Source organism: Hippichthys cyanospilos, chromosome 15, assembly GCF_059441005.1.
Source record: "Hippichthys cyanospilos isolate Australia breed blue-spotted pipefish chromosome 15, RoL_Hcya_1.0, whole genome shotgun sequence".
Classification (NCBI taxonomy): Eukaryota; Metazoa; Chordata; class Actinopteri; order Syngnathiformes; family Syngnathidae; genus Hippichthys; species Hippichthys cyanospilos.
The window spans coordinates 6,598,328-6,625,798 of NC_142383.1; the positions used below are offsets into that span (position 1 = coordinate 6,598,328).

Below are 27,471 nucleotides of genomic sequence, written 5' to 3' on the forward strand. Positions count from 1 at the left end.
ACACACACACACACATACACGCCCTCCACCCCCATCGCTGCAGTGTCTCAACTGCCTTGGAGCAAACGAGAGAGGATACAGACGTGTAAAAGGCACATTAAAGATAGACAGACATGAACGTGTGTGTGTGTGAGTGAAATTGGGAGTATGAGGTCGACATGAAAATGAAGACGTGTGATTAAAAGGGTGGATTGCTCAAAGGCGTTCTCTTCGCGCGAGGGCTCATCTGCAGTATCCTTTGTAAATGGATGCTGGCTTGTGAACACGGTAAGGCTAACTACTACTCAGACTACTGTTTTTCTTTCTTTCCATGAGCTACATTGCAAGGCCGCCCTATTTTGGGACATGGTAGGAGAAATGTGGGGCACCTGCGTGTGTTTTGGGTGTGTTCACCCCCCCTCAAATGAAACAGGCAAGGTGATGTTCAGAGATGGCACCAAGACAGCCAGATTGTCCGGCCCCCTCCTCCACCCTGCTAACTGTGAGCCACTGGACGGTGTTATCATATCCTTGCTATTTGACTCATCACCAAAGAGCATCCTCCAACCTTAGGGATGCTTTTGCTACAGCTGCCTGCTAAAATTGAGCTATGTAGGACAAGAGTGTGTGTCTTATCTGTTCAGGCCATTGGGCTTGTAAAGACGGGAAAAGTGGAAGCGCCACATGATCATGTGTCGGCTTCTGAAGACGCTGGATGAGAACGTACAATCGGAAGCGGCAAAATTCCTTTTGAGTGTCGATTTGCAGGCACCGGACAGACTTTAAGGAGCGATGTGGGTTTGGCGCCGACCGCGGTTTAACACCTATGTTAAATCGTCACTGATAATCATTGAGTTGGTTTATGGATTGCGTGTGAAAACGAGACAAGCCGTAACAGTCTTTTCTGTATTTTATAACTCGTAAATATAGGCTAATTGTAATATTTTGTACTGTATGCTTCCATGCCTGAGAGACAGGGAGGGAACCATTGCAGCTGAAGGGTGGAGGAGCCTGGGGTGGTGGCAGCGGCAGTGGTGGTGGGTTAACAGTAAGGAGGCAGATGGGGCAGAGGGGCGGAGGTTGTGATGCTGCAGAGAGAAAGAAGAAAAAAGACCATTTGGATAGATTTGTGTGCAAAAAAAAAAAAAGCCGTTCTTTCGTTGGAATGCTGGCAGCTCATTGTGACAACAGACAGACAGGCCTCCAACGTCATGGAATTAAGGTAAAAATGGTGGATAAAGTCTAATGTCCTCCTCGAAATTAGCCTGCTGAACTGCTGAGATTGTTGCGCGGTTTGGTTTTGTCAAAGATGGACAAAAATGGATAGGAATATTGATCAGTCTCGTTCTCACACATGGGCTTTTATAGGGGTGCTGTTCTTAATCAAGACCCTGTTCAAGGTTTTTACTAGTCAGATTTTGTAGTTTCGCAGCCAGGTTTGTTATCCAAAATGTGTAACTCATCATTTGCTGAGCTGCATCTATTCCTTCCACTTGGCACTCCCAGTTGATTAGTTCAATATGTCTGAATAAAATGAGCGATGTAGCAGTGAGGTACTTTCCACACACGAGATGGGATTATGCTACGTTTGTTATTTGAAGCTTTAGGACTTTCTGATATGCCACTTACTGGGACCAGTAAGCACCATGGGAAATTAGACCGTGTATCTTCCTGTATTTCCACCTATTTGCAAACAGTCAAGTCACTGCTAGCATCCTGAAAGGAGGCCAAACAAGGTCAAGATCCTTGTGACAAAAACTCTTCATCAGCCTTGTGAACTGCAGGGACATTTGAGTGGCTTTTCGTAGCTAAACAGTTTACTTTTTCACTTGTAATGTCTGATGGAGAGGGAAAAGATGGATGGGATGCAAGTTAATTTACACTACGATAGCAGTGTGTAGTTGGAAGGCTCAGAATGATCTTAAAAGCTTTTATTTCAATGCAAATGCATTTTGAACAATGCATTCAACTCCACATCAAAAGCCATTTTGAAAATCTTTAACAATAGGTTATTGCTTTTATAAAGTATATTAGAATAGTAAAATAGCAACCAGAATAGGTGTGCCAACAGAAAACTTTGTGATTGGATGGTGAAGGCATGAGTGGACTACAGTTTGCAATTGCTCCACTTTTTTTTTTTTATATCAGAAAAATCATTATTAAAAATGTCACATGAGATGGAGTAAGGCTTGCCACTCCCAAATCGTTGAAACTAATTGGTCTGGAATCAGAATGCTACTGCCTTACTGGTCTATTTGGTGTTGTTGGCTAGTTGAAACACACATTTCAATGACATTTCCGCTTTGGCAAAAGGCAACATCTTTGAAGCACTGTGACCAAGTATGTGCTATTTTTTAAAGTTTTGTTTAACGGCAATTTTTAGAAGAACAGTCATGGAAAAAAAACCCTTTATAATAATATACTCTATGTGTCCCCACTAGTCAACCCTAACCCTAAGCATTTACACCAATATTGTTTAGAGTTTCACAGTAAAGCTGCATCTTAAAAAATGTTCGCTTTCACTTTCTGTCGAGCACTATCAAAAAGTTGCTTTTTTCACGTTTGGATTTGGAATGCAATGTCCAGTGGTCCCAATGTCAAAATAAAGGCTAAAAAACTCACTTCTATTATTCTGAACACAATCATAAAAAATTTAATCCAGTGCTCACTTGTGTGTGTTTTTAATAAATCAGGTCAAGTTGTTGTCCAAAAGAAAAAAAAAATGCAAAGTCTTCAATTAGACAAACACATGGGACATAAATGAAATATGAGGCCTCCTTCGCATCTGAGCCAATAGCAAATGCTTGCTCGTTCTTGTTTCCACGGCACGGTGCCAGTGAAATGAGTTGTATGCACATAAATTGCAAGTAACTAACAAAAACCTATGTTAAGCTGACCTCCTTCCAACTCTTTTGTTAACTGCCTCATTCAAGTCCAGTGGGTGACATAATGGCTGGGACAGCACAGCAGACTTGATTTTTAAAAGACCATCAAAACTGGAGGTACACACCCAGTGGCCCATGCACTCGGGACACCAGAGCCCCGAGGCACTTTTACACCACCGTCAGCAAAAGTCAAGTGCGAAAACCAGCTGAAATGGTTCGTTTTCAGGGTTCAGAGCCATGATGAGACAAAATATTTCACTCCATTTTCATTCTACTTCACATGTCACATGCAAAATGAATGTTTCTCACTGTTTTTCTGAAGATTTTTTTGAGGTTTAGCTTAAAATCTTTTTTTTTTTTTTTTAGTTTACCTTCTATTGCATTTCAGTCATCACCATTTAAATGTGGATTTTCACAATTTAGTCATGTTTCATCAGCAGTTTCTACTCTGCTCTATGCTACTTTACTCGGCTCGACATCAAAGAACATTGTCGTCCCCACCACCACTGCCACTACCCGGGAGCCCCTCCTCACCTTGCCACCTTGTATGACTGTGAAGAAGGATCATAGTACCTGCTGCTTGGTTTGTGAATGTTTGGAATGTTGCATCAACGAGAAGACAATATTCACTTTTAGTCCATCAAAGGATAATTGTGGAAGTGAAATCTTTTTTCATTCTTTTTCCTCCCTTTGTTGTTAATGGTAGCTGTTTTTTTTCCGTGAGTGGGTTGCACTGCTGGACTCATTTGTCTTGGACAAATCAATGGCTTCCAAAGTTTTTGCCACATGGAACTGGACTACTTCTTGGGGGGGGGGGGGCATATTTTCAATTTTTTTCTTTTTGTAAAGTTACATAGTTCAGTTACATAGTTTTCATAGTGTTGTACATGAAATTCATTCGATATTTTGCAAATCCCTGTATCAAGAGACTAGGGCAATGACTGTAAAATCTTTTTAAACTTGACCCCCTAAGCACCACGACCTACAAATATTAAACATAAATTTTACTGTTATTTTTTTAATATTATTTACTAATGTTGACAGTGAGTTAAAATGATGCATATAAGTACACAGTTTATCAATTTATTATCTTCTACACCTCCGAATTTTAGACACCAACAAAATATGTCCATGCTAAATGGTTAACAATGTCTCCAAGGCCCACCACAGTACAAGTGCCACTCTTAGATTTATGGCCAAGTGTACATACATGTGAACACCTGCTATTTATTGGACTGGGGAGACAGAGAGAGTGTTTATGTGTGTGTGTGTGTGTGTGAATGTGTAGGTGTGTGCGTGCGTGTGTGTGTGTGTGTGGGGGGGGGGGGGGGGGGGGGTAGCGAAAATCCACCAGTAACTGGCCTCCATGCAAAAATGTTTGCTTAATTACTTATAGATGACAAAAGTTGGTGGTGGTTGTTTCTCAAACAGAGCTATGACCTGACTAAATGAAGCTCTTCCTTTCAGTTCAACATAGTTGCTTTGCCTTAAGGATGAAATAAACACATTTTAATGAATTTGTCAGCAAGTAATGAAGCCGTTTCCACCCCAAACTTGCAAAATGGGTGAAGACAGTGAATGTGTGGGGTTCATTGCACTGCAGTTTTAAAAACGGTTTGCTAATGACATAAGACATTCTCAGTGGTAATACAAGGCATGCTCACGTACCAATTTACTTTGTGTCTTTCATTGCATATCTTTATGATTTAAAAGTATTTTAATAGAAATATTTGCTGTAATTAAGATAAACGTTGCAACTTCACATAGGTTAGTTTAAAGCAAAAACAGAGCTCGTTAGACTATTGCTTGTTTTTGACTTACAGAAGAACTCCTCTCCAACAAAATCATGTTTGCAGCCAGAGGTTTTTCACAACAGGGGACTTAAACATAAACCAAGCTAGACTTTTGCTGCAGGTTTGTTTTCGCTGTAGTGAATTTGAGTGCAAGGCAAATGCAGACAAAAAACATTACGTATTATGCGACAAGGACTTTTTGTCGTATGGGTAAGAAAGAGGGAAAGGCTTCAATCCATGTTTTTTTCTTCTTTACACTGGGGGGTATTTTTTCACATCCAAGTTTCATTGTAGAGGAGTTTTACTGTACTGTACTTATAAATTTGGGTTTTCTCATTCTGGTAGGAAGGAATCTCTCATACACAACATCCCATGTCAGACAATGTAGAAATTATTAAGCAAATAAGTTAAAAACGTTGTTACGTTTTGTATTGAATGCTACAATTCTAATTACCCAGATCAGACTAAAGAAGCTCAACAACGGCACAAATGATTTATGCAGAAACACATGTGCTGCCTCTCTTTCAGCTGCTTTCTCATTCTTTGTCTTCAAACAAAACAATGTTGCCATTCAGCTGCTTCAGCACTGGTGTTTATTTTGGGTTTTTAATCCTGGCCAGGTAATAGGACATCTTTTAGAGCCAATTCTCTTGTGCAGGCAATGACATAAAGAGAACTAATAAATAACTTAGGGATTGTGTTGAACAAGCCAAGTTTTAAGGAAAGGGCGCAGTGATGGTCTGTGTTCTCCTTTGGTACTGCATGAAACAACATTTGCTCGCTTCTTTCTTTCTCCTTGACATCTCTCTTTCGCTCGTATATGCTTGTCACTACATACAGGAGCCCGTCTGCTTCCCTTCTGAAGGCCAACAAGTAAACGGGCCTTCACTTGCAGCACCCTAATATGAGAGGGCTGACAGGGGGAAAAAACAGACCAACTTTGTGTTTCATTGCACACACATAACAGAGGTCATATGACAACAAGGAGGCAGTGGAGAGGAAGAGGAGGAGGGGTAATGGTGGTGGTGGTGCGGGGGTGATGAGCGAGCGCTATCGCCTGCAACCCGCGGGTGAGATGCAATGAAAGCAATTGAAGGCGAGTGTGTGCATGTATTGTTTTCAGTTACATGTACATGCATGCTAGGGTCGGTCGCTGGCTTGCTGGTGCCTAACCGAGCTATCTTGCAGAGCAGTATACAGTATACACACACATATTATATATATATATATATATATATATATATATATATATATATATATATATATATATATATATATATATATATATATATATATATATATATATATATATATATATATATATATATATATATATATATATATATATATATATAATATTTATTTATATAAGTTGTATATAATATTTATTTATATAAGTTGAATTTGTATCATGGTTGCAAAAGATGCAATATAACCAACCTGTAATTACCAAAAAAAGGCTTTTGAGTTAGCTGGAAGATGATACTTGGTGCTATTTGGAATCAGTAGCTGCAAAGACAAAAAATGCAAAAAATCTCTCGGGTTTGAAATAACCTGCAAGGGACTATTTTCTGCTACAGAGTTAGCATATCTTATCTGTCATGACCCAAATAAATATTGCACCTGAAGAGACTCAGAATGTAAGTTGTAAAAACGTTGCTCACTCATATTCTGATTTACTTGCTAATTTTAGTTTTGTGGCCTTAAGGTCATAAACTGAGGACCCTTTGTATATGTACTTGTGGTCCAACTGCAAAGCAGAAATTCAGTGGACAAGCAAGTGTCCACTTTGTGCCATACTTATCCTTTCAGATCTGACCGTCTGCTCATAGACATAGCCTGTGCACAAACATACCATTGTCACTGGCTGGCCTTGTCACTTAGTGTAACTTGCTTGAATAGCGAAAGGGAAACACAGCCATTGAGCATCTACAACGTTAAACAGGGCATTTAAAGCAAAAACAGAGCTTGTCACCGACATCCCGTCCCTGCCTTCAAAATGACCCAGAGTTTTGGGGAAAGAACAGCGAGAACACTGTCCTTCATTGTTTTCCATAATGAATGGGTTGCGGCCTCACGTGTGCGCACAGTATACAGGCATCCATCTATGAAATCTTGCTTTCGGCGTTGCATAACAGACGCAACATTAGGTACATGCACAGCATGTAAACCTATCCATACACAAGAGCTTTACAAGTCTAACATTTGAAAACACACTTTATTTGCTTTATTTTAAAGGATACTCTTAAAATTACATCAATATTACCTGATTTATTTTAATGGATACTCACAAATATACATCAATATCGCTGTCAGAGTCACAAAGTGCAGCTCTACGACACTGCAAACTACAAACAAAAATGAAAAGGGCCCAAGTGCTTTTATCAGCCAACATTACCACTTTTCAAAATAATAATAATCAGCTGGAGTTTTAATACTATACTAAACTATACTATACTGTTTTTCCCCCTCATAAAACAATAACCTCTGTTCAGTTCTGGAGTCGCTCAGAATGATGTCCTTTGCAATGATGCAATTTGTGGACAAGATGAATCTGACTCTAGCCATCCAAAGAACATCTAGGGAGACAATGATGTGTTGTTCCAGTTATAGGGTGGTCATGCGCCAACAGTATTTGTTAAAAAAAATAGATTACTGGGATATGTTAATGCTGCAGAAGCTCATGAGCACTACATTTCTTTTACAGCAAATATTATGCTCCTCACCCCGAATGACAAGAAGAGCTAAAATTATAGATTGTTGTGCCATTACTATCTATAGGTATTCTATCTAGCATCTACTATCTACAGGTGATTTCATTAAAATCAGATTGTTTGAATTTTATTTTGAGATTTTCTCTTGGGTGAATTGGCTAAAGTAATGTATAATACTTGAGATCAGGTTTTGAGGTAAATTTTCACTTGGGTGGTCTCAATCCAAAACATTTGTGTGATGATTTTTAAGCAGATATGTACAATTATTTCCAAGAATATCACCAATGAAAGTTTATTTCCAGCCAAGACTGACATTAGGCAAAGCATTTTGATTTGCTTTGATTATCAAGCATGAATGGATATGTTGATTAAAGAAGCTTTCAGGGTAAATTAACAACATAATCCACGAGAACAAACCCTCACGCTTTTGCCTTTTCACATCACAGTTTTGTCATAAAAATTCAATCTCTCATTAGAGGGTACTCACGGACTACTGATGAACAAGTTATTGTCTCACTTGGGCAAGGTACAATGAGTATACACTGCTTTCCAAGTTATGGCCCCTTGAAAATACTTAGTATATTACAAAACTCATCTCTCTGAATTAAAATTTGTAAAGACAGAAGAAAAAATAATATTGAATTGTTGATTTGTGGGGATAAACTGCCAGCATTTCAGTTGTCCTGATTTTCATGCCCTTGGCTAAACGTAGCCTCGTGACGCAGTTGCGCACACATAACTAGTGTATACCTCCCATTTCATCCAAAGCATCTTGAAAAACAGCTCAATTCATCAGTATTTTAAAGCCTGTATTCATACACTTAGATGATTTTTTTTTCCATTCAAATTGGGCATGCCTGTTAACAACACTCTTTTTCATTATCTTCTCTTTGCCTCAGTGTCAGATTTACAAGAGATTCTGGTTTTGACATCAAATGACCTTAATCTTTTAAACTTTTTTTTTACAAAAGAACAAAAATAGTCATTTGTTTCCATGACCTAAAATAAATCTGCACCAGGAAGAATGAAACTTGTACCTTGTCTTCTTACTGTTATGCTTGGCCTTATTCGAGAATAGCGGTGTCAAATGTACAGCCCGCGAGATGATTCAGTGAAACATAAAAAAAAACAAAAAAAAACCGAATAGGACCAAGCCCATTATTCCGCTGTCTATAATACTGTGATGCCCTTGTGTGTGTCAGTCAGTCATAGGTCTGTCCGATCACTTCTTTTATGGAAAGAGAAATAGAAAAGAACGGTTAACAAGCACGCTGTCCCAAGCTGCTGTCAAAAGCTCGATAACAACTGACCCAGTCCTCCTCTGCAGGCTTCCTCGTGCCTAGCAACGAATGTTACAATACACACAAATTCTTACTTTTGCAAGCAATGTGAGGGTCAGCACTGCAACTTACAAGCCGAAGTGACCAGTTGCCATGATTGTATCCAACAGTTTGCTGATTACTTCAGTGACAGAAAGTGGAACGTTCACATTACCATTAGCATCTAGCTTCGCCGTGCTACTGCTCATCACAGTTAAAATCCTTTGATTCAATTCACTGCACTCCTTGTACAGCCACAGATTTTGATTGGGGCATTTTACTTTCTCTGGATATTTTCTTTGTGTTTATTTATTTATTGTGTTCTATACAAAATATGCATTTTATGAACAAAGGAAAACAGATAGTAGAACATTTCCATTTGTTTCATGCAACTTAAGAAAACACATAGGGGACCAAAAAGGAAGTTACCGGTATTTAATCGGTAAATTTAAAAAAAAGTTAAGATAAATTTACTTTTCAATGTTGTAGTTACAGTTGAGCCCTTGCTATTCGCAAGGAATTGGGACCAGGCCAGTCCACACAGCAAAAATCTACAAATAGCTGACACTATTTTTAAAATATATAACATGATTTTACCTGTTCGGCCTGCTTGTGGATAGATTTTCCTCCTTGTGGCCCCTGAAACAAAATGAGTTTGACACCCCTGTGCCAAAGAATCTATTTTGTTATTGTAGAACTAGTAAGATTCAGATTTTTTGGTATGGAACATTCAGTATTGAGGCAAACTGAATTTAATCAATTTAGGAAAAACATCTAGTTTTTGGTAATGTTATTGTTGTGCAATATTTTCTCGACTTGAGGACCAAAATACATTTTTTGTTCATGAAGACTTGACTTTTTTGTACTCTTCACTGATACTATTAATCAATGAGCTTCCTCTGGTGCTGTGGATGCGCTCTGCAGTCCATGGCCATTAAGATGTGACTGTCAAAATGTTAGAAAAAACATACTACAAAATCTGAACCTCATTTGCAGTTAAATTACAGGTTTTGTATATGGTGGCAGGTGTGTACTGACACCCCATTTAACATGAATGTGAGTGGTTCATTTTGAACACAGCCAAATCCCCGACAATAAAACTGTCGGGCGCTGCAGAAAAATCACATTGTCTGACCTATATTTACTCTAATTGTGATGTAAAGTGGGACCAACACACAGCTCTGACTCATCACACCATAGCAGGCTTTCTAGTTTGGAAGTGAACTTTATTTTGTTCCTCGGAGATACGCACAGTGAAGCATAGAGTACAGTAGACTTATTAGCTGTACAACAAGGTATGCCACTTGCTTTTCAAAGGCATCACATTATACATTTACAATCTGACAGTGCTACAGTCTGGGATGACATTGATCAATCATTCCCAGGCTGGAACGATGAAATTGACTGTTTGCCTTTTTTGTCCTAGATTTGAGCATGCACTTGCTGAAAGGCAATACTTCTAAACATTGCAAAGAGCGAATCACATGTCTTTTAATTTTGTTCCGAGTCCTATTTGCGCCATTCAATACAAATTGCATGGGATTAATGAGGGATGTCCCAATCCCGATCACATAATCGGAAATCAGAAATATATATTAATGTCTGTAATATGGAAATATTTTAAAGTGGAATGAGATAGTACAACAAAGTCTTGCAATATGTGCAAATGGAGCATTTCATATGGTTTGGAAATAGCCGTCTTTAATAATTAATTTAGTGCGCCACATGAAAAACTGATGATCCCTGCCAAAAAGATTTCAAGGTTCCATCATCCATCCATCCATCCATCCATCCATCCATCCATCCATCCATCCATCCATCCATCCATCCATCCATCCATTTTCTATTGCTGCGTGTCCTTACCAGGATTGCTAGCTTGCTAGTGCCTATCCCAGCTGTCTATGAGCAGTAGGCTGGGGAATTTTTATTACACGATTTTATGAATAAATAAATAAATTTACTCTAATCATAGCAACCAGGTTAAAGGCAACAGGGTTGCAAATCTGCGGAAATTTTAGCTTTTTCTCAGGAGGAGAAACTATATGTTTAGGGTTATGAAAATGAGAAAGAAGAAAATTAAAAATCATTGTCACATTCTGAGTATATGCATAACTGGACTGTGATGATGATGTGAGTGAGACAATCAAGTAAGGCTAACTAGTTCATAAAAATATGATAAAGTAGAAGGATATTGCTGAAGCTATTCATTTGGAAAACTGTTTGATGATGTCAAGTCCAGTGTATCGTGTGATTCACCATATTCTTCTTCTACTATGCCAAAGAGGTTATGGTAACAGGGTTGCACTCATGTCGTATAATAATTATTATTTGAAATGTTATGTTTATTAAAACAGATGTTATGTTCACTAATAGACAGCAATGAAACAAGTGATACCAAAAAAAATTAAATTTAAATTCCATTTGAACAGTTTCAATTGAGATTCAATTTGGTCATGGAGACAAGAGAAAATATCATTTTAGGGAGTACTCCAGACTTATATAGTATATTTAAAAATCTTTTCACTAATTATTTTCTCTTATTTATTTATTTATTTTTTTTTTTTTTTAAGAATTGGTCTTGTGACAAATAAATGCCTTCAGAAACTTGATGTTTTAGTATTTCGTATGTAGATTATTTAAAATTTGATGAGTGGGATGTAAAATGTCCTCCAATTCTGGAATAACTTATATGGATGTGGAGTCACAGGTCGTTAGCTTGCAAGCTACGGTCATAAGTCTGTCAGTCCAATTTCATACAATAATTTGTGAACAAGTTGGACATTCATGTTGCTAGCTATCAGCTGTTGCTTATGCTAAACCTGAGGAGTGATGTTACAAAAGGTTGTAACATCAGAGCATAATTCTATGCCTCACATTACTAAAAATGCAAATAGATTACATTATCCTTGAGATTGAAGCCCGATTGAAGGTCATATTTGCCGTTGCATTACACCATTCTCCGCTTGACTATATGGCGGCGCAGATGACTCGCAGATCGACTTGTTTTGACTGGTAGCTTGTTGTGACATCTTCGTAATTTGCATATTCAACTCAAATCCAAAGGATCAGTACCACCACTCCAAAAGAGAGATTCATGCAAAGATGTGAAGTCCTGTCTCGCAAAGTCGTAGTCATGTAAACTAGAGGTGTACTCGAAACACTTTGCACTCACAAGTTTTAAATTCGTAAATTCAACATAATTTAGTCTCACTTATATGAAAACAATTCCAACTCAACACAACTTAGCGATGTACTCATACCAATTGTTAAGCACACTTACATCTTTTCGATAGCGATCTTACTCCATACAAATGTACTATTCTTTTTGCAAGGAAAACAAAAACAGAAATGTGTCACATATGGGAACAAAAAAATCTGACTTAAGTTGCAATGTTAATTGATGCACTGACTATAAATAAGTTTACTATCCATAAAAATTGTATGTATTCTTTTTAACATTAACAAAAGAAAAAAGCAATATAAAACAACTTTCAACAACTGTTCATTTTTTTACAGCATTCATACAGGTTACAGCTTAGTCTAAAATAGAAAAAAATAACCAAGTGCATCAAAGTGCCTTAACCATTAAAAAAATAAAAAAATATTTTATTGCAATTACACTTTACATGACAAAAATAAAGCCTTTTCCCTGGAGTCACCCCTGTACACGCATCGCCCCACTGTTTGAGAAGAACTGATGTAGCTGAAGTTGGCCATTTTAGGCTAATTTTCTAATGAAACAATACCAAATAATCTCCGATTGGAATCAATTATCTACGGGGTAAAACAGAAGTGACGAATTTAGTATGCTGCTCAATCTTAAAACTTGACTATGCCATCTAGACAACAAGTCGACAAGACACAAAAGTTTGGCTATCATTTCAAAGATGATAAGGCGGCGCGGAGGTCGAGTTATCGCTGCTTGCAGCTTTAATTTAATGTATTCACGCCATTCATTTGAAAAGACAAAGGTGCGCCGGCATTATGGTGGCTGTGTTTGTCAGCTCCCGATTAGAGGACCTGCTTTGTTCCTTGCCAGCCAAGCATAACGAACAGCAATGTTCAATAGTCAGCCTTCGGAAAGAAATCAAACTGTGATTGTTTGAAGTGAAAGACGCTGAAGATAAGATGCGCATTCCTTGTAGACTGTTGTTCAGTCGCAGGTAACTGCGTGTTGAAGGTGTAAACAACTTTGGCTGCAGACATTGAAATTACATCCCTTTGAAGGAAGGACTAATGCCCATGGACCTTTCACAAGAGCTCTGCCGTAAATCGTCACAGAGCCCTGAAAGTCACCTTGACTGTTGCCCGTGTGTGGTGTCTGGAGCAAATACATAAGTCTTGGTGAGCAAATAGTGGACAGTAACACAAGCTTATCTGCCATGTCACACGTTGGAATCGCCGCTTCAAATTTTCCTCATTTCAATTTCCCATGATCCCTTCTGGAAAAAGCCAGTTGGCTGTGTTTATACTAAACAGGCTTATGTGTCACCTTGTGGTGGCTGCACAACGTGGAAGACAAGCGTAGTCGAGCGGAGCGAGCGCATTGATCACCTCGCTAATGCACTGCTCGTTCATCACATACATTAATAATGGCCCTCCAGCAGCGCCTACATCTCACTTAGGCTTTCTCTCACATGGCTTCAGGAATCCCGAATAGAGTGAGTAATCACATGCTCGTATTGGTATTGTCACAAAAGTAATAAAGTGAATATGATCTTTGAAGACCGCGCATGAATTCCCACTATTAGACACAAAGGCTGATTTTGAGATTAGCTAGTAATTTGGGTATTAGTGGAGAAACCCCCTTTAAAAATATTGTCAGTTGGAGTGTAGCTCAGCTATTCAAACAGCTGCCTTTTGGCCGATTATCTTAAATGACATGTGAGCACTTTTTTATGTGTGCCTGCTCTGTGCTCTTACTGCGAGGCTTTCTTGTCGAATATCCTCAAGTGTCAGAGGGATAATCCTTCCATTCTGAGGGCGTACGGCGGATGGTGCCGAGCAAAGTTTGAGAAGGCTCTCCAAACCCAGAGACAAAGGAAGTACAGTCATCTGAACGTCAGACTTCCTCGGTACTCAACCGGACTGGAGTTTCAAATATGTAACACCAAAGTCACGCCACTACTAACTTGAACGGTGGAACACTAACTCTGAAGTCGCATGTCCCGCTGGCCATACATTTTTCAAAATTTAAGGAAAAATAAGACAGAGGACAAATTCTTTTTTTTTTTGACTGCTTGCGGGCTTTTTGTAAACCCCTCAAACGATAAGTGTGACGTCAGCACATCGCGAGCGTGAAAAGGATAGCTATCTTGTGTCTCACTTTTTCTTGATGTATTTTGAACCTTTGTGTCAAATATCTCACAAAGTCTCAGCATATATCATGAACGTTTAGGAATCGATTAATCATTTCAAGACCTAGTTTAATTAAAAAAAAAGCCCAAGTCCTTTAATATTCTTTCCCTGATTGATGGGTTTCTATAGTTGTTCATCTAATATGACTTATTTTTGCGTTCAATGAAAATGAAACCCTTGCATGCATTGAAAATCAATTATCAACATATTTTCTAGTATTGTTAAATATCAAAAGAGTAAAAGAATCTTAATTTGTGTATTTTCTGCGCTGTCAATTTAAAATAATTTCTTGTTTCTCTTACTGAATAGGTAAATGAATTTAAGTTTCTATCCAATTTGTTGATAATCGACAAAATAATCAACTGCTTAATCAATTATAAATGTTATTACAAGTTACAGTCTTATATTCTACTATTTCCTAGCAAAATATTCAACAAATCATTCAACTTTAGAGATGCCACTAAAATCATTGCCCAACTATCATCTTTGCCCACTGCCTGCAAGCATACTTCATGTCCTCCTACAGGTCAATACTAACAGGAAAAATTCATGGCATTTCAAATCAAATACAAGCCTGTGACTGTGAGGCCTCATTTATCAACTCACAAAGTGATGGCTAAAACCTGTGCCTTTCATTTTTCTTCTGACATCACCGTTCGAATTTCATTTTTTGTGTTGGGCCCGGAGTATCGATGCTAATGTTTGAAGTGTCAGCCTTCATGATACACATCCATTTGCTGTGTTTTCATATTTTTTATGAAATCCAATAGAATTCTTAATGCGTAGTGACCCAGAGAGGTTTGTTTGTTAACGGTCATGTCACCCACATACCGCATGTGACAGTAACCTTTTGACATTGACTTACCAGTCATTCGTGATTCACTTAATCGAATCATTTACTATCACTGATGTCGGGTCAAATACAAAGCATTTCAAGAAGCTTGTGCTCACGAAGGGCACTCCTTTCTTTGAAACGAACGTCACAAAGAAGACAAAAAAAAGGGAAAACAGTGTTATTCCTTTGACGTTTGCCAAGCTACGATCTTGTGAACTCCCTCAAGGTTATGCATGACATCTTGAATGGCGACCTTTTGTATTTGTGTTTTGTTCTAGTTCCAAATGTTACGTATTAATGGTACTGGACTTGGAGGTTCACTCAACTACGTTCAGCTTACTAGACTATTTTCCAGCTGAATGAAATTATTACAATAAATAAATAAAGAAATAGATCAATAACTCAGCCCTCTTTCCATATATACTGTATGCTGAAGAAACAGGAACTTTGGGAGTTGGCTTTCTAGGTTTCTGCAGCCTCATTTCAAAATCTAAAAATATGGGTCTTAATTGGACTTATGCATTCAAATTTATATTTTATAATCACAACATGACATATCACCTCGGTACGCATGATTCATTAGGACACCTTGTTGCAAACCATCACCTCTTTATTACACACTAAGCTGTCTAATTTACCTCTGTACCTGGTGATTTACAGTACTGACGAATGTGACAGTTTCCAAGATCTGGTATATGTTACCAGCAGTGATGCACATTAGAATTTCCCTGTGAATTTCCCTACGGGGATGAATAAAGTATCTATCTATCTATCTATCTCTATCTAGAAATTTCTTTTTAAGTTCAGCCCTATCCAACCTTTTAATGAGGCATTGATAAATGTCAGCATTTTTTCTTGTTTCTTCTCAGTTCTGTGCACAGTTGCCAATGTCTTCACAATTATCAAAGTTCAAAAGCAGCAGAATTGTAGTTGCTGCAAAATTTAAAAACGGTCATGCACACTATTAATGGCGTCTCAGAATCTATGTATTAACCAGCTTGCCTGTTTGTGTCATTGAGCGAGGGTAGTCTGGTGCCTGAAGCCAAGAAACGATGCACTCCATTTGTGTGGAGATGCTTCGTTAAGGTTTTGTTCTGCTCTGTTTGTTGTCTTACTCTTTTGAAGAATAGACCCCGCTTTTCAAGTTCAGAGAAATGCTCTCTCATTTTTGATCTGATAGGTTGAAAAAGTTGGTTTGCCAGGAAAAGTAGGCCAAAGTACGTTTTCACATTTGTTACTCCAGCAATTTAGAACAGCCTGTCTCATTATGTGCCTGTTTACCACGGACCATCCCTGCCCCAGCAAACCGCAACTTTATTAACATCCTAAAGCATATTAAGATTCTGTGAATGTCTACTGCCCTGAAGAACCAAAATGAAACTAGAGCCTCATGAAAATGTTTGTACTTTCCACAAATCGCAGTGCATAACCTGGTGGATAACATCACAGATGTCTGCAAGCGAAGCGGGTTTCATTGCGGCATTAAAACACGAGAGGCACCTGATGGCTTAAGTCTGTCATTTTCCCTTGGGACAATAAATAGGAATTTTACCCAACACTCGTTTTGCTGAACCGCAGTCTGAGAACAGCGGACAATATCCAGAAGGAGTGACGATTTGTAGTGCAAACAGCTAAACAATTTGTTTTTTATAAAAAGAAATTCATCTTGCAAAACGGAACTGCTCCTTTTTCGAGACAGTTTTTCGATGTTATCTATGGTGTATCTGTGGCACCAACCAGTTCATATTTTAGAGCACAGCTTCACTTCCATTCATTAAAAAAGAAACCAGAAATGTACATTTCAGGTTCTTATCTCCGGGCCCTATCTGGGCAAATCTAGTGAAAAGTACAGTCTAACTGTGCGCATGAGTGGATTTTGCTTTCTTTAGACATTTTCACTGACAGATGCAGTTTGAAATGGGCATTTGCGCCATTGTGGGATTGAACACAGTAAACATTATTTCCTGGATAATTGAAACAGCTCCTCTCATTGTCTTTGAATTCAGCACAGTACACAGTCTACATGGCGGAAACATAATGGACTGACTACATTTCTAAAGAAGAGCAAGAAGTGTTTTAAAAATATATTAAAGGTGGTAATGATAATAATAATAAAACATTCTTACAGCGAATTGATCCCTACAGTTATTCAGAGGGTTCAATACACGCTCATGTCATAATTATGAATGACATCCACCACAGACCCCAAACTAGAACCTTCCCGGAAAGATATGATGATTTTAACGCCAAGCGCATGTGTGCTTGTCTATAACAACTCTGAGTCTTTTCAACACAGCGGCAATGAAAAATGACCAAATCAGTGCCGTAACAGTAATTTGTCTTTGATTTTATAGAGAAGAGAACGGTGCCAGGGCTGTGTACTTTCATACGGCATTCTACAATTACATAATTAGCATGATGGTGCTAGAACCAGTGTCTGGTGTGATTGTGCGGTGTCGTGTACAGTAAAATCACATCTTTTTTTCTGTGTTTTACCAGACTCTGAGAAGACACTATCCGCAAGCCCGAGTAGCTACATCTGACTCTGGGGTGGATGATAGCAGTGAGCTGACAGAGGGGACATAACAAAGGAGCCATGCGGGAATGGAATGAGAGAATTTTCCCGATTGCGCCCATCAAGCCCAAACACTTCCTCTACTGACATAAGCTGAAAGTAGTCTGCTTCCTCTAGAGCTTTTCCTCAAGACGAGGCCCTGCTATGATCCCCAGCTCCCTTGGCTTCAGCAGGCAGTCGAACCTCAGTGCAAGGCACTGTGTGGGCATCCCGCAAGTCTGGGTTTTGCCCACACAGGACTCACAGGCTGCCCCAGAGCAAAAAGAATGAAACACTCCTGAGTCACTCATTTCTGCGGAGGCTCCCCTGGCCGTTAGTTGTTCTGACGTAGCACCTGCCGTTTCTCCCAACAGTCCTTGGCCTCCTCCAAAGTTTGCATCGCTTCTTCTTTGCAATTAGTTCACCTGTCAAGCGGCAGCACGAGTTCCTTTGCGCTCACCACGTGGTGGAGGACCATGGGATGCCGTCAGAGCTCGGAGGAGAAGGAAGCGGCTCGGCGCTCGCGGCGAATTGACCGCCACTTGCGATCAGAGAGTCAGCGGCAGAGGCGTGAGATCAAGTTATTGCTGCTGGGCACCAGCAATTCCGGCAAGAGTACCATCGTCAAGCAGATGAAGATCATTCACAGCGGCGGATTTAACCTTGAGGCCTGCAAGGAGTATAAGCCCCTCATCCTGTACAACGCCATTGACTCGCTCACACGAATCATCCGTGCCCTCACCACACTTAAGATTGACTTTCACAATCCTGATCGGGCTTATGACGCCGTGCAGCTCTTTGCCCTCACGGGGCCGGCTGAAAGCAAAGGAGAGATCACTCCAGAGTTGCTGGGGGTCATGAAACGCCTCTGGGCCGACTCTGGAGTCCAGGAGTGCTTTCAGCGATCCAATGAGTACCACTTAGAGGACAATACTGCTTACTACCTGAACGACCTGGACCGCATTTCTGCGCCTGAGTATATCCCGACAGTGGAGGACATTCTGCGATCCCGTGACATGACCACTGGCATTGTAGAGAACAAGTTCACCTTCAAGGAGCTCACCTTCAAGATGGTAGATGTAGGTGGACAGCGATCTGAGAGAAAGAAGTGGATCCATTGTTTTGAGGGCGTGACGGCAATCATTTTCTGTGTTGAACTGAGCGGCTATGACCTCAAACTCTACGAAGACAACCAGACGGTAAGAAAAATCAATTGTAAAGCTCCCAACATAGCTCATAATTAATAGGTCAAAGTATCTATGAATCCAGAACACATAAGAAGGTAAGCAACAACTGAATTCCTTAGCAAAACCAGGACAGTCATGAACACAGCAACGCAATATAAATGTAGCGTGAAAATAATTTGTATTATACTGGCTTGTAACAAGAATTTTTTTAATGCTTGTATTGAAACTTGAAATTGAATTATATGGGTGAAATGATGAATTATTGTACTAGCTACTATATGTTATGTTTTTTTAGCATTGTAGTATGCTGGCAACACTTGCCAGCATTAATAGTACCCTTCCAAGCTGTGTGCAGTACTTGTACAAACGTTTCTAAATGCTAAAATAATCAAAACATATTATCTCCTTGACTTGGAGCTATAACACAGAAAGCCACCCAAGGTTTATTTTGTGTCAGGGCAAATATAGTACATTCATTTTGATGTAATCTTGTGAAAACAAAGCTATTCAAAATGTCTAACTGAAGATAGATGTCCGTGTTATCTCTTTCTCAGAGTTTTGGAATTTGAACAATTTCCTACCCATAGCATATCTATTTCCTTATTGAGCTGCTTTCACATGCTGTGTCGTTAATGTTTGTTTAACTGCCTTTTTCATAGATCAACTATGGATACTATTCCAGTTTTTGGGCTTGATCACGGAAGGTCTCAGCTATTTTTATTTCCACAAGCACCTTTTCTTTCCTAAAAGGCATGCAAAAGCCTTTCCAGCACTAAGTAAAAAACTTGCACAGAGGAAACATGTGGTTCCTTCTGTTCACTGGAGTGAGCTAAAAATGCATGGGGTATTGGGAAGGTTTACCAAAGACACGTCAGAACAATGAATCAATTAGATTTTTTTTCATGTTAAAAATAGAGTCGGTGGAGAAACATCCAGTATGGTGTTAATTGGGTTCACGGAACCACGTGTGAATCTTTACCTGTGAGATTTAGCAGGTCGCACATTTTTTTGGATCTCCCCTGGGATATCAAATGTTCCAGAAAAAAATAAATAATCAACAATTTTCACTTTCCTATTAGCCTACTGCAACCACACTGGGAAAAAAGAGGAAGAATGAAAGGAATTCAAGCAGTATTGATAAGTCACTAGTCTGCCTCAACATTTGCAGTGCCCTGGTTTCATTATGATAAAACTAAGTGGATTAGAGCCCTTAATAGGACAAAACAGTTTCTCCCATTACATTCCTTTTGATGATTTCAAACACACTGACAGACGAATGCATTTAGCTGCAGCGAGTCCAAACATTGAACAGCTTTCTTATTAAAATAGCGCTTGTGAAATATGAATTAAATAGTAAATTTTACCTGTTTTTATCAATTTCCGGATCAAATATCTGTGTTCAGTAAGAACAAACCTATGCTACCACAACCGATGACTCCATTGGACATATCTGATGTTCAAATAAAGCGTCAACAAAAAATGCTTGTCTAAATTATTCATTAAATTATACATTTTTCTGCTTTCAGTATAAAAAAAACAAAGCAAAGCTATGAGTCATTGAGAGTTATTTAAAGAAATAAATTAAGCTTAAACAGAGTTTATGGGGGTTCTTGAAAATTGGGTAATATGCAGTTTGGTTGAAGAGGTATTTTTCTTTTTACATCTAAATCTTTAGAGTTGAAATTGACTGATGCGATTAAATCAAACTACATTCAGGCCATTCGTGTCAATGTGCAACTTTTGCTCGTAATAATCTTTAGTTTCATGCAAGAATTCTCGCTGCTTTTTTTTTACTTCAAAGCCGCCAGTAAGGAAATGTCTCAGGAACAAAATGGTTTTACTGTTGATGCATCAGATCACCCACATCTTAAAACACACCATAATTACTGTACAACATTTAACCGTCAACCCGTTCCCAGTTGCATTTTCCCTGTCCCATCCTTGTTCTCGTAATGAATCGGTTTCCGTGGTAACTGTCGCCTAGCAACAAGCCAGTCAAATGCTCCTAATCCTGCAATGTTGACAGTGAGCTGTGACTAGGGAAAGGAGGATGAGAAGGGGGGAGGAGGACAGGAGAGGGGGGAGTCCAACAAACAGCAATACTCAAGACAATGCATGCAGATGTACAAGGTGTGTCATTATAGTTCCAGGACTAGAGCCACAAATGACATACAGTTGAACTGCAAATTTCAGTACAAACTACCCTTTGTAGTAATCACCCACAGGTCTTATTGTCTTTTTGCATTTTGCATAGCGCAGTAGGACACCAACCAGCCCATTTATTGTGTATGTACAGCATGGTGACAGTAACCCCCCCCCCCCAAAAAAAAAAATGGCTGCAGCGCCGCTATGAGGACTGACAAAGGATCCTATAAGTGAGCTGGCAGCAGTGTGATTTTAGAATGACAACAGCATGAATTTTGGTGGAATTGCAAAACAAAATGGCACAGGAAGAAACTTCTAATCAGTTCTAGTGTCCTGTACTCTCAGGCACAAGACTAATGACATTCTGTTATATAGTAAACGACATGTTCTACTCTAATTAACGCCAAGGATTCCTGTTGTACATCAAACAAACCATCGGAAAGGCACCTGGCTACTTTCTGTTCGTTTGCTTAATTTAGCTTATTTGTGTAATAATTACGCACGATTGCGTGAGGCTGACATTGCCCCTGCACTACATTGCTCTTTAGTCAATGCCGTCACTTGCTTTCTCCTCCTCCTCTACCATGTACTCATACAATCTTGGAATGATTCTTCCAAGAGTAACTCCCTAATTACATCCATCTTCAAAGTGGGTTGAGGAACCACTTGATCTTGGAAATGTAAGTGAGGGAGGAACCACCTTTGCGGTTCCTGGAACTTTTCTGACACACTTTGTGTGTGTCTTTGTGTGCCTGTGTGGGGGGCATTTGTGGTCCTGGAACTTTTCTGACACACTTTTTATACTAAGTTCATGTGTTTGTGCGCCATTGCACCCTAGTCAAGGCGAGAGCATGTGGGGGATGGGGCGGATTATGAACGCATAGTGCAGGTTTGAATTAAATTGCAGATGTAGAGCAATTCAATGCAGCAAATGAAGTGTTTAGTGGGATGTGAATGATTGAACCACGCAGTGTCGGCGCGATCCTCGTGATTACTGTTGGGTCGATCCAGCACATAAAGCATTAGTTTTTTTTTTTTTTTGGGGGGGGATTTGATCTTAACTTAAAATGACTCCCAGAAGCAGTCCATAACACAGACACACAAGCAGATGTCTTCTGTCGTCTCCAACTGCCACTCAGACACAGATCAAGACCTGATCAAGTACTTATTAAATAGATTACAACTGTATCATGCAATCAAATGGATTTTCTGACATAACAGAATCTCCTTAAGAAAAAAGAAAATCTTTTCTCTAACAAGCTGTGGTTTCAATACTACTTAATAATGCGGTGATAGCAATTCATAGCAGAGACACTATCTGGTGTATCAGTACAGATGGCATGGGGGGGGGTGATACACCGGATATTTGCTGGTTTTGAAAGTAGTATCGTATAGTGAGCGTTAACAGACATGGCGAGGGTATTCCATAAAGTTTGGTACATGGGTGTGAACACAATATGTCTATCAACAAGGATTGCTGAAGTAATAGAGTAATGTATTACTTTTTTCACAATTCTATTGAGATAACAAACATAATGGTATTGTACCTAAAAGATGGAGTTTGACACTGTATAGTCCACTGACTTGTCAACAGAGAATCATCATTTCTTGTGATGAGGAATGGAATGGTAGCCTTTTCTAAAACAAATCGTTTTGCAATTATGTAACAAACAGCTGCATGCCGAGAAGAAAAAACACAAATTACTGGATGTGCTCCATCCTTACCCTTTACCTTTCCTGTTTGTGAAAATGAGCTAGGGATGAATTAACGTAATTCACATAGATGCCATATGGCATACACTCCCTGTGGTGAAAACACAAGCTGTGTCAAGGTTGACTATTACGTACCATACCTTGTTGAGTTGGCGGGATCTGTAGTGCTTGGTTGAATGGCTATCCCGATGTTTATGCTTGTCGGTCAAGCTCAGACAAGCGATACCAGTCTCCATTGTACGGACAAGCGTTACAAAGCTGTTATTGTTGTACTGGTGAACACTGAAAACAACAAAGTAATATTCAAATCCTACTATAAACATGAGTAATATTTAGCAGGCAGTGATTCTGAGGTGGGATTTGAATGACAAGCTCCACGTACAAATAAGATCCACATCGTACTTGCAACTAATCCATGAATTTTTCCATTCTATACACAACAGCACAAGCATAGCTACCCACATTCACAAAGCCTTTTTTTTTTCTTTAGTAATTAGTCAATAATAGAAACTAACAGTCAGGGAAAATGGAAGTGATGTGAATAAATATTGTTAGAATGAGAAACATGCTGATACACAAAAATTCCAATTTATTATTACATTTACTATTGAAGATTGAAAGGCCAGTGAAATGCATCAGTGAGAATTATTGTTAATGTTATTTTTCTTCCAAACGCAAGAACTCTTTAAATGCTGATAAAAATATATAAACAACGAGGGCCAAGAAATTAATCCCGTAAAAACAACCCCCCCCAAAGTATTTAAATACTAAATATTGTTTTGTATTTTTTTTAAATCTGTGAAGATGTGAATCTGTAGGTATCAGTGAATCTGTAGGTTTCACAGTGTGAACGGACACCATTATAGCAGAAAACAACATGTTTTATTATTTATTTATTTTACTGTGATTTTTGTGAGACATCTATGTAAAACAGGTTTTGGTACACCTCTTAATAAACTGATAAGGATTAAAAAAGAGCCATAGGAAAAAAAAAAACACCTCACTGCCTGATTGAATTGTGTCATTTTTCTTGCACGGTTCAAAATGGTATGTGATTTTACAGGCACATTTTACCCCCCCCCCCCATATTTTAATGTAATTGTCTATTATTGGTTTGCATTCATTCTTAATGAAGAGTGTAATAAGTGTACTGTACATGTTTATGAGTTAAACCTGCTTACTGGACAATAGTTGTAGAGGACAGGTGGAAAGACGATCAGTTTCCTGGGCTCAGGTGGTCATCTCCTGTTTGGACACCCTGCAAGGTGGAGGACAGCTATCAAACGACATATGTTTGCGTACAGTGTTAAGGTACAAGTCGAGATCCCTTTTGATATTTGCAATATATGTTAAAATAAAAATAAGTGTGCCCGTGGTTCAAATTGCATCACAATTAGAAAAACATCAGAAGGGATTATACATGACTAAACAAGGGCCATCTTTGCATAAACAAGAGTGTTCAGGTTTAGTTCAAATGTTGTTAAGGTTTCGTTGGTAATACAGTCTCAGAATACGGCAATTTGAAAAAAATATATATCGGTACACAGTTCTATTCAGTTCACCATCTCTTTTATTTATTATTATTTTCAGGATGTGCAGATCTTGTGATTTGCTTGGAGCATTGTGTTATTCCTGTAACCTTTGAAACAACAGCCTTCCATCTGACAAGGTCCTAGTCACAAGCTACTGGCCTATTGCCACATTCCAGCAGCTGCCATGGGAGGCTCAATAACCCATTTTTCTTCCATTTTTTTTCTGCAGTATGGCGATCATCACATGATGATAAACTGAATGAGAACAAACATTATGCATACATACTCATTACTTATTATCCACAATCAAGATAATTTTCTACCATGTGATTTCAAGTGGGGCAACGGGAAATGGATGGCTTTCGAACTTGCTGTATCAGATACCCTCTGTAAACATTTTAACCCTCCAGGTAACTTATAATAGATTCATATTTGGGTTAAATTCATCACTGCTTCTGTGCCACATGCATAAACAGAGTCAGTGTTTTTATTTTGACATTTTTGAACACTTCGGTTACTACCCTTGCAACAGCAAACAACAATCTGGGTTCATAAGTTTTTCCAAAATGTGACTGACACGATGTATACTACATACGTATGTAGTTCCGAACTTTAATTGACTAGAATCATATGGAGGGGACAGCAGTCGGTTTTAAAGGGTCCAACTCCATACCATGATTTTTTAGACAGTGAAATATATGCATTTGAATTACATTTGGCACATTGGCGATTTGTTTATTTTTTTGTTAAATATGAGTTTGACGGTACCGATATTTCTAACCAGGAAGGTTAGAAGAAGAAGAAAGGTCTTGTTTACAGAAGTCGCGCCTCTCGCAGAGTGTCTGGCTCGCCCCCTTCATTATAGTGTTTAGTGCCGGCCAGCCACGAAACATCCATCCACCTATTCTTTTGACCGCTGATTCTCACGAGGGCTGTGAGTGCCAGGGGCTATCCCAGCAGAGTGAACAAATGGGCCCATAAAACGCATTTTATTGACACAAAAATACAAAACAGCATTAATACGTTGCTCTTACTAACATCTATTCCTCTTATCAAATCGGTCCCCACGGGATCTCAGTATTCATATAATAACAATACTTAATAATACCAATTGTTCCGCCCTCAGGACTCCGCCCAACTATTTACTACTGATGTTGATTGCCCGGTTGTGTGCTACCAAACACATTTTTTGGTTGTTACTAAAAAAATGTTGCGGTTTACTTGGCCGATGGCGCAAAATCTCTCAATCTGCATCCCTGAACAAAAAGAACCTAAAAGATGTGGATAAGGTTGGTGTGTATTTACTCTCGCATGGGTGGTACAAGGGTTTTATATCGTCATCAGGCCTCTTGCAAGTCATGTTTATCTGCTTGGGCGGGGCCACTGGTGAGCATGCCGAATAAGCAAGGAAAACTTCAAAAAGCATCAGTGAAATTGTCATGTGGCGTAGCTGCAAAAAAAAAAAAAAAAAATTCCAGCCCAAGAATTGAGTTAATCTTTTTCACTCTTGCATTTTGGTTGACATCAGCAAGATGTCAAACTAGTCCAGGCCGGTCAGTTGCCTTAACTTCTGTTCCGTGTTCTAATGCGCCGATTGTCTATCTCCTTGCACAGAGCCGAATGGCCGAGAGCTTACGCCTCTTTGACTCGATCTGCAACAACAACTGGTTCACTAACACTTCGCTCATCCTCTTCCTCAACAAGAAGGACCTGTTGGCTGAGAAGATCAAACGCATTCCTCTGACAGTGTGCTTCCCTGACTACAAGGGCCAGAACACCTATGAGGAAGCGGCCGTCTACGTGCAGAGGCAGTTTGAGGACCTCAACCGCAACAAGGAGACCAAGGAGATTTACTCGCACTTCACCTGTGCTACCGACACCAGCAACATCCAGTTTGTGTTCGACGCTGTCACGGACGTGATCATCCAGAACAATCTCAAGTACATTGGGTTGTGCTAGGACAAGACGTTTGGTTGGTGGGTGGGTGGTCGAACGGGCGATGCCTGCCGTTGCCTGATGGTTAATCTAAGTGATGAAGTGTAACAATGACGGAAAAAAAATTGCAAATGAATGAGGAAGAGAGAGAGAGACTGTGAGGATTCAAATGCTTTAGGTGGTCAAAGACAGGAATTTATTCCCAATGTGTTTGCACTGAGTATGAGTATGCAGAGACACTTCAACACATACAAACACATACCCCACACAAAGAAACACACACAGACACATAGACACATAAACACATATTTATGTTTGCTCACACAAGATTAAGAGTCAAGCTCTTGACATGGAAGCACTGGACATGTTAGACAGTTTTCCCCACCTGCCTGCCAAACATAAGACAATGTATTTGCTGGGCTTTTTGTTATTTTCCTCATTTTGTTTGCCTGAGGACATTTAATGCTGCTTTACAGGAAACATTCGTGGGAAAAAAAAAAAACATGTTCTTTTTGGATTTTTAAAAAATTCTTAACCATGGTAAACAACGATAGTTTCTGATGATCCTGAGGAGTGTGTTGTTTTTTTTTTTTTTTTTTTTTTTGGGGGGGGGGGGGGGGGGGGGGGGGGCAACTAGGCATGATGTCAAAGGGTTTTTGCCTAAAAGAGGAAACTGCCACAGTTCAAAGTTAAACTAAAAAATATTTTCTACGCACTGTTTGTTTTTCTCCACCTAACTCTATAAAGGCTGTTCTGTTGCTCTTTTCTTTAGCTTTTTGTGCAGTAAATAAAGAAAATACATGGCAAACCTGCCCTTTATAGCAGGCCACTGACTTCTAATACTAAGAGTGTTATGCTTGATAGCGTCAAGTGTTCTCAATAATTCCACTTTCCAGCAAAGATTACAAAATCAGTGCCAAGATCAGTTTGTAAATAAAACAGACAAAATTGATGAAAATTATTTTTGTTTTGTTTTTATGGGAAAAATACCTTAAAACATGCATGATTTTGTTACTTTGGGATACCACTCTATTTTCCTTGGATTTTATTTTTCTTTTTTCATCGGGTCAAAAAATATATTCCCCAAAATATATATTGAAGTCAATCACTGTGTAAGATTGTACAGTTGTCAAGAGAGGAATTTATTGAAGAGTTTTATCAATATAATTGAGGATGTTATGATGTTAAAAAAAAGAAGTTGAAGAAAAATAAAGTCTCACTCATGAAAAGAGAAGTGAAAAAGGACAATGGAAAATGTGTAAAAGATAACGCAAAGTTCAATTTTCCTTGCATTCTCTGAGTGGAAATTGTCCAACAGTTGGTATGATGTGTAAATATACTGTACGGTACACTCTTTGTCCAAACAAATAATAATAGTGGTTGAGTTGGGAGACTGCAAGAGACAAAGAGAGAGAAAGAGAAGGAGAAAGGGAATTTCCACTCCTCCTCTTACCCTTTCTTTTCACATACGATGTGCAAACAACTGAGCTAAGGGCTTCACGCTTGAATTTACAGGATGTCC

The 27,471-nt window shown here is 39.0% G+C and overlaps 1 protein-coding gene across 1 annotated transcript; it reads left to right on the forward strand.

The window, feature by feature from the left end:
- On the forward strand, positions 1-26,531 carry gnaz (guanine nucleotide binding protein (G protein), alpha z polypeptide). Its single transcript, XM_088435048.1, has 3 exons — positions 1-267; positions 17,383-18,636; positions 25,629-26,531. The coding sequence occupies exons 2-3, from the start codon at positions 17,914-17,916 to the stop codon at positions 25,971-25,973; spliced, it is 1,068 nt and encodes a 355-aa protein (XP_088291174.1). The 5' UTR covers positions 1-267; positions 17,383-17,913; the 3' UTR covers positions 25,974-26,531.
- Positions 26,532-27,471: the final 940 nt, after the last annotated feature.